Source organism: Mastigoproctus giganteus, chromosome 9, assembly GCF_048544385.1.
Source record: "Mastigoproctus giganteus isolate SK-2022 chromosome 9, ASM4854438v1, whole genome shotgun sequence".
In the NCBI taxonomy this organism is placed as follows: domain Eukaryota; kingdom Metazoa; phylum Arthropoda; class Arachnida; order Uropygi; family Thelyphonidae; genus Mastigoproctus; species Mastigoproctus giganteus.
In genome coordinates this window covers 130,060,823-130,073,183 of record NC_143583.1, presented here as the reverse complement: position 1 = coordinate 130,073,183, position 12,361 = coordinate 130,060,823, and the positions used below count along the sequence as shown (strand labels likewise).

The following is a 12,361-nucleotide window of genomic DNA, read 5'->3' as shown; positions in this document are numbered from 1 at the left end:
GATGCGTTTAGTAGCAAGCTCATTTTGCTCACTGCTACGTAAACTTTTAATGAGGCTTTGTCCTACAACTTTTTTTGTAGCATAAGGCTTTTTGTTCGAAATATTATTTGAGAGAATTCCTATTATAAGAGTTGTTATTGTCATTTAGGCGGTTGGCATTTAAGGCAGAGTAACTAGATGCTGATGGCCACAACTGGGACAAAATGAGTTTTAAAGCCTAAAATCCCAGACCATGCGAACTTCGCCATGTTTATGTAATATGTTCTCTAAAAATGAAATGGAAATACAATATTTATAAAACAGAAAATATGGTTTAATATATCGTAAAATAATGACTAATGTATTTGAGAAATAATTAAGCAGTACTATAGTAAAATAAATTCGAAGTCAAAGGCTTTAATCAATCATATTTTACTGATCTCTTTTCTGCCCTATTCATAGTTTGATGAATAAAAAATCTTTATGTGATAAAGTTATGTTAAATTTTCATAATACAATGGCATTAACGGTTTTTCCATCCAGTCGGTTTGGTCAATCTGACCAATGCACATTGACAGGACGAGGCAGCATTCTAAAACGCACACTTCAATTAATGTGGTGTGTTAAACTATAATTCCAGAAAAATACATTTTCAAAGAAAATATAAAGTTTTAGTGTGACTGATAGTAGATTAAAATCTTTTAAATGAATTATAGATTTTTTTTCTGATATGCAGTTTGAGAACTTTGTGATACTTTGTGGCAGACCCGAGATGAAACCAATAATAATAATTCATGAATATTCGAAAATATTCTTTCAATATTTCAATTATGTGCCGGAATGGCAAATATTGGAAATCTTCACACGTCTATTGCTGTCAGATTTTATCACTTGTTCTCAAAGAACAGTAATAAAATCTGAGCGCAAGTGTGGTCAATGGTGTTTTCCCAACTTCGGTTTATAACTTTCGCTGCTTCACTCCTCCATATAACGGACTCGGAGTTTAATCTTGTCATGGTGAAGACGTCAATCGGCTCTGAACATTGCATTGGTAGGGAGTAAGGATGGCAAAAAAAAAAAAAATAAATAATAATAATAATAATAAATTGATATATTAAAAACCATATATCGATACTGGACATGGTCTGAGACCTGGCTTAGTCAGCTGGAGTTAGCCGACTCTAACTTACGTGGGTGTGGTGACCGAGGGCCGGCCTCCATGTCATGCTGTTCTGCCTGAATTACAGACTTACTTGCTCAGCTGGAGAGAAAAAGGCCCTCGTACTGTATGAGGATACTGTCTGTGAACTTTTGAGAGATAACAGAAATTTTGGTTATTTTTGTAAATGAACGCATGCACTACGAATGAAACATTGCTCTTCTTTATCTCTGTTACCTGTTCTCTTCTGTTTGCTATTAGAATGGTGCGACACTGGGGGCGTCATAACGATGTTTTATTAACTGTATATGGCTGAATGGGCTCATTCTCGTGAGCTCACGGTTATCACAAGGAGTTTTCCTCCTGAGTTTCAAAATAGAATGAAATATCAGTACAGAATAACGAATTCGTGCAAGTGAACACAGCATATTCGTTGTAATGGAATTTCGTAACAGTGAAAAGCAGTAAAAAAAAAAAAATCAGACCAGTAATATTACGTGTGGAAAAGGCCTAAATTCGGATCTCATCAATGACGCGAGGAATTTTTATGGGCTGAGATCGACAAACTCAGCCACTGTACAACGTGGCTGAGTTAGTCAATCTCAGCGAGCGTTGCATGATTCTTCCCCACTTTGGGAAATTCGGATTTTTTGTCTAGCAAACAGCGAAACAACTGAAGAATGATGCGTTTGGAGCTTAATACACACCGAACACCAAACTGGACTATCTGTTTTAGCATGTATGGCCGGCTTAAGTGTTATGCTCCCCGAGTTTAAAACTAGCGCCTGAATTTCAAAATGGCATTGATTGGGTAAGACTGTGAAGAGCAATTCCAAAGCAACTTGTGGGGCTGGGCCTCACAATATGAGATCTATGTGAGCTTCTATGCGATATTTTAAGTTAGAACTTCAAAATTTTATGCAAGTAGTCAAATGCTAGGGCACAGAAGCACACGCTTTGAACATGGTTTCCGCCCACGTGACTTCTAAATGCGGTGCTATTCTTCCTTTCTTGTAAACTCTTCTGGGTATATGTAGTCTCCCAGAGTATAAACAGAATTTATTTATTTAAAATAGCTAATATTGTTTAGCTTCAGAGAAATTGTAAGTTTGGGAAACTATTTGCTCTTTCGCGCGTTTTGCAGCCATCAGGATTTTTACTGATTGGTTAATGCAGTGTTCTTAATGCTCACAGTTTGTTCTTCCATGAGCATTACGACTATTGTGTTAACTGAGCAGTTTGAATTCTCCTGACCGCAAAAACACATGAAAAGATAAGATAGTCTTTCAGATTTATTAAAATTTCTTTGAGGCTAAATAGCATTAGCTTTCTTGTGATTTTGAAGATCGATCATATAATCAATGGAATTGGCAAAGAAATACTAGCTGCTACAATAGACAGTCTTTCGGTGCTATTAGGTACCGTATTGAGGTTAATAGTGCATATCACAAGCAAGTCACCTTCCATAAAGACTTCAGAGTTTTTCAAGAAAATGCCACTAAATTACAATTTGAATCTTACGCCTAAAGTACAATTTTCATTTTTTGTAAAATCAACTTTTAATATTATTGGATAATTATAATTGGATATTGGATATTCAGAAACTACAGGTTGCGTGGCGCAACCTGTAGTTTCTGAATATTCAAACATTTTTTCTCTTATTCATTTCGTTTTAGATTCAGATGTACCAACTGTCCCGCCTGGTATATGATAACCTAGGTGAGATCCACTCCCACTTCGAACGTTTTGAGATTTCTCCAGCTCTCTACGCAGCTCCTTGGTTTTTAACACTATTTTCTTCTCATTTTCCTCTGGGTTTTGTGGCTCGATTACTAGGTGAGTATCTATCTCTGGATGTTCCCTAATAATTTAGATTTTCTTATTGCCTAGGGAGTCTAATCTAATGGAATTATAGTGATGAATGTTACACGAGTACGTTGGAAAAAGAACAAGCAAGATCGTTGCCTGCTACTGTCTGGTGCTGTAATGCGCATGGAAAGGGGTGCATTTCACAAGCTAAATTTGATAGTCATCAAGACTAAATCGGCCAGTCTCACAGCCATTTTAAATGTGTCTAGATAATGACGCTCATTTCTATCCACTTCATTTTCATTTGAATGTTGTTTATCCCAAAGTAGATGAAGTGGTTTATACCCCTCCTCACCCCGACGTGTTCTGAAAATACTGTTTTCCATCTGACTACTCTTACGTAGTATTTCGTGATCTTTCGCTATCCCTCCTTCCCCCATCATTTTCTTTGCGTCTGTGTGCAAACGTGCATGCTGGGTCATGTCTTAATGATAACGTTTATTCTGTCTTGGTATCTCAGTCAAGGAGGTGAACTTAATCGAATTACGCAGTGCACTTGTTACAGCCCTAACGGTGACGTGTGGTCATGACAACGACTTGGTAGATATCCCACACACTTTCATTACTTGTTTAGCCCATTTTCTACTGTACTAAGACAGGCACGCTCGGAATTTTTGAAGCTATTACGGGTTGTATTTACTACTAAAAAAGCTGAGTCAGTTGTCAACACTCGGATAAATCCTCCCACAAATGTTTACTGTTTTGTTTCTGTTTGTTAGAAACTGCACGTAGCGTACACATTAATTTCCTGGTAGGTATATTTGCTGAATTTATAGACAGTTGACCATTAGGGAAAGAGTTTACGAATAACAAGCAAGCAGGATAGATACAGTGTGCGTAGACTCCATATAAAATAGCTCATTTTTATATTATATCGAGAAACAAATGTGATTTTTTTTTTTTTTTTTAGGTTAAGAAAACACCATCACTATACCCACTTGATAAATAAAATTAATTTATTAAATTAGCCAATTTCCTAGCAAAGTTAAAAAGCACTCCTCGTAGTACTCAATTCACAACTTTTCAGGCTGTTTCAGGTTCTCTATGAAAATACAACTTTGGGCCAACCCTTTGGTTGGCTCAAAGATGTATTTCCAACCAGATGGGCTTGAAAATTTTAAGTGCTTATCTACACCTACGTAATAGCAGATAAATCCCCCTTTAGCAATCACAACAGCCTGGATTCATCGTGACATGAGTTCAATAGACTGTTGAAAGCGTATCACAGGACTACTAGTCCATTTTGACTTATTGCTTTCCACAATTGTTGTAAATTGGTTGATTGCCGATCCAATTTCTCTACCTAATCGATACAATTCTGGCCCTCTGACATGCATTATCCTGTGGAAGAACCTATTCGCAGATGAATACACTGCAGCCATGAAGGTGTAAGCCTGGCTGGAAATAATTTCCAGATAACCTGTAGTATTCAAATGTTACTCTACTGGTATCAGGGGACCCAATGTACACCATAAAAACACTCCCTGCAATATTACACCGCCACCAACAGCCTTCGTTTTGACATCAGCTGACAGGATAGGTTCATGAAGTAGTACGTTATAAAAGCCAGCTTAACAGGAACGTGGATGCGTCAAACAAGGCAATATTTTTTCGACTTCCCACTATCCAGTGTTGGTGTTCCTGATTCCGTTGTCATCGTACCTTCCTTTTTGATAACAGGAGTATAACTCCGTTTGGTCGTTGCCTGCGATACTCTTTCCATGACGAGGTACGACGAGCTCTGTGTCTTTTGAAATGCCTCTGTGCTTCCACTGTTGTACTGTGTTTTTATTTGACTGACTGTAGCCTTTCTATTACCCTGCACGTCTTGTCAGCCTCAGTTATCCTCTCACATCAATGAGGTATTTCTGATCGCTGTCGGCTAGATGTTATTAGACCATGATGTATTGGACATCGTTTGTTTTGTGGGCGGTATCAGTGGTTACCCACAAAACTGCACTTGATAACGTTGCGAAGATGCAAGATTCTGCAAAGCTAGATGAGTGGGAGTTGTATTGGGTACTGTGAATTTATGTGTTGGTGTGTGTGTGTGTTGTTCATTAGGTCACTTAGTTACTGGGAGGCGCGATCACCAAGGAAGGCACATCTCAACATCCATCCACTGCACGAGGAGCCGGGCCAGGACAGTAGAAGCAACATCTGACGGAAACCCCTCCCCGTCCAGCAAAGCAAGGATGGAGAGAGCCCAGAAAAGAAATGGGAGAGGAAGAGAGTTGGATCTAAAGGGGAAGGAAAGGAGGAGACATACAGGGGATGCGGACAAGTGTATATGTAAACGGTGGCTCCTAGAATGTCGGTTTCAACTCCGCCTCGTATTCTGTGAGGAATACTACCACTATAAAAGGGTCATAAATGTTGATAGGTTTGTGTGTGTTCTGTTCTAGCCGCTTGGCTACAATCAGGCCGCCGTAGCCTAGTGGTCAGGCGCGCTGGTGCATAAATACACGTGCCTTGAGTGGCCGTGGTTCAAGCCCGTGACTGCTGAATACGGTGCTGTTTCTTGTATTCTGTCTATCTTGTGAACTCATTTGACCGTTTGGTCGTCCCGGAGTATAAACAGAAAATTTATTTATTAACTCAGAAGCATCAATCACCTGGAGAGATGATTCTAGGTACTCATCCGCACCACGGAAAGGTGGGCCAGTCTATGTAAGTCATGTACTGCCTCAAAAGAGACTCTGACCCACCTGGTGTTGCCAGAAGGTGGGCCAGGATTCTCTGGGGACCCATTCCGGAGGGAAAAAATAAAGAGAAAAAACCCTCCATGGTGCTGGATATGGAAAATAAAATATAAAAGAAATGAATAAAAATAAAAATGAAATAATAAATAAATAGAATAGAATAAAATAAAAAAATAATAAAAATAAGATAAAAAATATTAAATGAATAAAAGAAATAGATAAAATATAAATAAATAAAAAGAAAGAAAAAAGGTAGTAGTGCTGCTAAAAAAAAAAAAAAAAAAAAAAAAAACGGTGACGCTGATACAAAAAAAAAAAAAAAAAACTTAATTTTGTCACAAGGGATGTTTCCGGGCGAGCAGGGGTGCGGAACCACTAATGGGTAGAGATAGAAGGGATGATAGTTAAAAGTGGGGAAAACAGTAGCGCGGTTAAATAGCTTAAAAAAAAGGGAGGGAAAGGGGGAGTCGCCAAGTTGACTTCACAATCCCACCCAAGAAAGGGGTTATACCAAGGGCTTAATCAAAGACCCAGTTAATCCACTCTGGGAAAACCCAGCGTCAGCAGTCTTGTCCTGGGTGCAGTCCTAGTAGGTGAGTTTACTGATGAGCGGTGGCAGCAGCAGTCGGCAGCGATCTTCTCTTGAAAAGATTTGAACTGAAGTGAAGGAGAGTAGCGAACGCCTCTTTACTTTTTGATGAGGTTGTGATAAGGCTGAAGCAAAGTAAGATTGGTAGACAGTAGAAGTGGGTTTCTGAAATCAAGATAAATATTACAGTTCTGCATGAGATGAATCCAATCCTCTGACTTGACGCAAAAAAAACACTTATCGTCATCGTCCAGTTCCAGATATTTTAACTTAGCCCTAATTGAACCGTGGCCAATTATAATGTAAGTGGTTTCCAAATTAGGGATTGGACCAATCTAAATGTACCCGAGACACAGTCGTACATGAAAACCCCATCGGGGTTGCAGTTTCCGAGATACTGATATCGGGGTGTCCAGCGTCTAGTACACTGCTACATTCAAAGTCACTTAAATCTTTCGTCTTACCCATTCTTGCACATGGCGCCTCCGTAGCCAGATGGGCAGGAGCAGCAGTACGTAGCACACGCTTCTTGATTAGACCGGGGTTCGAGCCCGTGACCACCAATTACGGAGGATGCGGAAAGGTCAGGGAATGACCACCGCATATTCCCGGAGCAATATGGCCTTAGTTGCAAATGCTCCTAAAAACCAAATAACAAAACAAACATTCTTGCACAGGATTTCGAGCATACAGCATCCCTCCGTATCTGCTCACTTGCATTATATTTCATGCTACGTGATGCTGTTACTTAAGAGCGCTCCATTTCATGAAAAGGGTAGGCGTGTCTAATAAAATGGCCACCTAGTGCACATCAGTTTATCAAAACGAACTGTTGTGCGCTCATTTGTAATGAAGATAAAAACTAACTTAGTGCGTACTGGTTCAAATTACACGGTCAAATCCTAAACTTGTGTTTCACTTTAAAAGTAACTCCACGAGATAAATTATGCAAAACAAACAGTTGCAAGCAGAACCGTTTGTTTTGCAGAATTGGCGTAGACACTACTTTGCAAAAATTTTAGCCCTCCTCCCATTTGGTTCAAAGTCGCGCTCATAGCCCACCTGAAACATAGTCAGAAAAGGTTTAGTTATTGCAAGTGCTGAGTGGAGGGTTTGCAACTTTTCCAGGAAATCTAATCAATTAAATTTATTGATCACGTGGGTATATAAAAATAATAGTGTTTCTTTAACTTAAACTTCTTAAGCTCCAGTGTAATAGTTAGTTAGTAAAGATTATCAGGCTGTTATTGCTGATCTAATTCAGTATCATAAAGATTGAAGTCACCTTAACCTGTCGAACTTCAGATAGTCTGAATGAAGAAAGACTGTCAGAACACCAACATTTATTCCAAAGTGTATGCACGGATCTGTTTTACTTCTACTGCAGTTGTACTAAGCAAGGCTTTTTTCTTTCTCTCTTTTCTGGTGTATCCCACGTACTTGTGGTTGGTCACCTCACACTTTTAGACGGTTAAAGACCTGCTTGTGCTCAAAGTAATTTTTCTTTACCTTAAGTAATAAGTTCTTGCCACATAGGAGCTTCCAGCAGGCTATCTGTTTATGCACACGCTCCTTTTTCATCCTGATCCTTCTTTCCTCTTCACACATTAGCAAATTAAATCAGCACAGTTGTCTTGCATCTGACAAGAAGTTTGACAATCAAAGGGGGAAAGGATTACGAATATCGTACAGTGATGTCTCACCCCACAGAACTCGTTTTCTAATTTAACCACTAATGACAGACAGAACCATCCACCTGATGTAATTGATAAAGCCTGCCTTTTCATAACGTAGGGGTGGGGATCGCCGTTATATTTGCGTAGTGTGAACGTATCGCCAGTTCACGACCCTTACCATGCCCAACCTAGCGGGTGATGTGGGAGTGGCGGATATACATGCTCCGAGTTGGTGCCACTCAAATTGACAACCCATTTTTCGACTTCATTAATCTCTTAGGGGTATCAGCGACTCCGCCTTTACGGAAAAATTGAAAGATCATTTGATCAAGTTCGCCCTGTGACCCTTGTCCCCCAATCAGACATTTATAACCCACTCTTGTTTATTTTCTAGATATCGTTTTTCTTCAGGGGATGGAGGCTGTCTTCAAGGTGGCGCTGCTATTGCTCAAGACCCACCAGCGGGAGATCCTTCGCTGCACAAGTTTTGAGAGTGTCATGGAATTCATCAAGACAACATTGCCCTCTAGCGGAAATATCGGCATGGAGAAAGTCCTTGAAGAGGTAAATATACTGCCAAGTGCTCGAAGTGTTTTAATTAACGGGAGAGGTAGGGCAGAGGAAGGGAGATGGGATAACCGTAAGGTTAATGTTCCAGATGGCATTAATATTTAATGCTAATCCCAAACAAGAATACTGTAGTTGTTAAATCTCTAGTACGATGGATGGGTTTAGGATTGGTAATTGAGAAAAGACTGGTTAGCACTGCACTCAAATATCTTTAGGTTATAACGTTCAGTAAATACTTTTGAAAGAAATACTACAATAAACGGAAATGAATGAAGAATAAGAAGAAAGGTTAGTTCGATGGATTTGGACAGGAGTTGTTTGCTCGTTTTTCCAATGGGTTAGAAAGAAAACTGGGGATAGTTAATTAAGTCTAGAATAATTGGTTTAGGACAGGGATTACCAAACTTTTTTCACGACGGGCCAGATAACCGAGAGATTGACTAGCGCGGGCCTTATAATCATTTCGTTCAATATGTACAATTAAGTAAATACAACAAAAATGAAGACAACGAATATATTTATTTACCAATACACAAAATATGCAAAAATAAAGAATATATAGAAAAATAAAGATAACAAATATATTTATTTATCAAAAACTTATCAAGGAAGGCAACATTAGGAATAAGATAAGCAGAAAAGATTAATGTGATTTATGGAACTGGCGTTTAGCTTTTAAAATATCATCAATGTTTGCTTTTGAATTGCTACACCCAGCCAAGAGCCTTTAAATGTTCATCACTCAGCCTTGTTCGATATGTGGACTCTACATATTTCAGTTTTGAAAATGCTTGCTCACAGACATAAGTTGTACCGAACACTGATGCCATACCAGAGGCAAATTTATTTTGAAATTTGCCTCTGGATTTTGAAAACTCATTATCAGATAAGCAGCGATAAAATTCTACAAGATTTCCTTCTCTGTGTTTCTCTTTCAATAGGTCATTTGCTTGTAAATCAATGATCTCTAACTGTAGTTCGACTGGCACGTCATCAACATTACAATGAAACGGATTTTGAAAAAAAAGAATATCACTCTCAATTTTGTCGAAGTCTGAAAATCTTTCCAAAAAATGCTTTTTTGTAAGTCATTAATAATTTTCTTTGGAAACTCGAGATTGATATCTTCTCCGATTTCGCTCGCCATTTCCAAGGTGTAAACCCCGCTCACAGGCTGTCATTGAAACAGTAGTATTTCGTTGATTCACTATTTATTATATTTTCATATAAATAATTAAAATATATTTTAGAAATTTTGATCATTTGTAGCACAGTGCGGGGCGGGCCGGATGAACAGAGTACGCGGGCCGTAGTTTGGTGACCCCTGGTTTAGAATGTCACTGATTAATCATTCTCATTTGAACAGAGTCGAGAATTTTAAAGGTGTGTGAAGGATACTGCCTAAGACTGGCAATAGTATATGATAAGGTGGAGTTTTATAGGATTACGAGTTGTTTAGAAGGAAAACAATGCTATAAAAATCGCTGAGGAGTTGTAGGTGTCATTTGTTTTTACTAGGAAAGATTTATAGGTTAAGTTTAACCAAAGGCGAAAAATAAGATAGGGTTTCGTTTTCTTACCATTGCATTAATAGTATTTATCGTCCTATTGGATAATAGCCTAAACATCAATGATGGATATTAGACTAGTTATGGTCCTGTAGTTCATAGTTTGTTACACATGAGAGTAGTGTATTTTTAAAGTCGCCGAACGCATACAATTGCATATATCTCCAGTTATTAGTATTAGTAGTACCAAATGATGCAAGAAAGCAAACTTATAAAGCATTGGATAAAAAAAAAAAAAAAAAAAAACTTTCCACATCACCTGTCCATTCGCGCCAGTAGTTTGTCTAGCTAGTTCTTCCTTGAATTTATTCAAACTACCCATTTCCACAACAACAGGTGGAAGTCTGATCCAACAATCAACCACTAGCTGGATGAAGACAACCTTCCTCACATCTATCGTTCAACCATCCTTTCTCTGAATCTATGTCCTCTTACGTGTGTGTAGTCTGAGCAAGAGGAAGAATCCCATCGGCATTGAACTTGCTCAATCCAGTCAAAGCCTTAAACACCTCAATCAGATTACCTCTTACGTGCTTAGGCTCCAGAGGCTGCAATTTGCAGAACTGAAGTCTTTCTTAGAAATAGCATCCCTTTGTTCCCCCTCACCAATCTCGTTGCCCTTCTCTCCACCCATTCCAGCAGGTCTACGTCCCTCCTTAAATGAGGCCTCCAAACCTGTATGTACTATATGTACTCCAGACCCTTAACCATATCCTTTTATACAATGGAATAATTATTTCCTTATCCCTGCTTATCAAAAGTTCCTTTATATCATTACAAAACCCCATGAACTGTTCTGGCAGCTTGTCTGCACTGTTCAGAGAACTTCATATCTGATTGCACAATTATCCCCAGCTCTTTTTTTTATTTTCCATTCCCCTAATTGTAGTATCATACAGTTGGTACGTTAATCTGGGATTACCCATATGCAGTACCTTGCATTTATTAATATTAAACTTCAACTGCCATTATTTCTTAGCCCATCTGCCTAATTTTTTTAGATCTTGTTGCAGTAGCTTACCTTGATTACTGTCATTAACCACCCTACCAACCTTTGTATCGTCTGCAAACTTAGACATTAAGTCCGATCTGCAATATCATTGTTAAATATAGAAAACAACAATGGGCCCAGCCCCTGAACTTCTTGGGAACTCCATTCCACTTTCTTGGGTTCCCAAGGAAAGTCCACGAAAAGCAGTGTACATTAATAACTACTCTCTGTCTTCTCTACACTTAATGATCCCTCCATCTATAGCAGCAACTTGCCCTTAATGCCACACTGCTCCAATTTGTACAGCAGTCTTTTATGTGCAATAGTATCGAAAGCTCTCCTGAAGTCAAAGTATGTGATATCAAAATTATTTTTTGCAACCAGTTCCTTTGTTACTGCATCATAGTATGAAGATTGTCTCTTAACAGATCCATGCTGTGACTGCAGTGTAGCTGCATTCCCGTTCAGATGGTCCTGCATTGCTTATTTAACCAGTGACTCCATTATTTTCCCTGGAACAGAAATTAAGCCGAAAGGTCCGTAATAATAATAATTAAAATAATAATGAATAATAATTGTAATTAAATAATAATAAATAACAGTGATGATTATACTTGCGGGAACAACGTGTAATTTGGCTGAAAGAGTACATGTTGTGTGTGTGTGTGTGTGTGTGTGTGTGTGTGTGTGCGCGCGCGCATTTGCGTGCGCATACATCACTCCTTAAGTTAGCCATAACGTTAACTCTACAACGTAAACTTAGTATTAGTGGTAGTAATTTAATTGTACTAAAGAGGAGGTAGGTGACTATAGGCCAACGAGCTTGACTTCTGTAGTAGGGAGTATCATGGAGTCTGCGGTAAGGATGCAATTGAAGACCATCTCGACAAGCATAGTATCTTGAATAGATACTAGCATGAGTTCGTTATGGGGAGGTTATGCTTCACCACTCTTGTAAATTACTATAATGCGGCAATTACACAAGTAGCATGCAGGTAGTAAATCTCCTATATTAAACTGAAAGAAGTTGGAGTTACTGATATGATCCTATGCTAGGTAGGAGGAGACAAGAGGGTTGTTTTAAATTATCAGTATTTAAGGTGGACGAGCATAACAGGTGAGGTCTATCAGGGATCGGTGTTGGATCTCCTCCTATTTCTAATTTTAATGAATGATATTGACGAGGGTTATTCAAGGTAAGCTGTCAAAGTTTCCTGATCATTTGAAGGTGGGAAGGGTGGTCAGCAATTTGAGCCAG

The 12,361-nt window shown here is 38.7% G+C and overlaps 1 protein-coding gene across 2 annotated transcripts in view; it reads left to right on the top strand.

The window, feature by feature from the left end:
- The window catches only part of LOC150080729 (TBC1 domain family member 1-like), a 339,728-nt gene that overhangs the window by 318,099 nt on the left and 9,268 nt on the right, over positions 1-12,361 (top strand). For both annotated transcript variants that reach the window (XM_090381763.1, XM_090381761.1), the window contains 2 exons: positions 2,815-2,974; positions 8,369-8,538. In XM_090381763.1, coding sequence (XP_090237889.1) covers positions 2,815-2,974; positions 8,369-8,538 — 330 coding nt within the window. The remainder of the gene's footprint in view (positions 1-2,814; positions 2,975-8,368; positions 8,539-12,361) is intronic.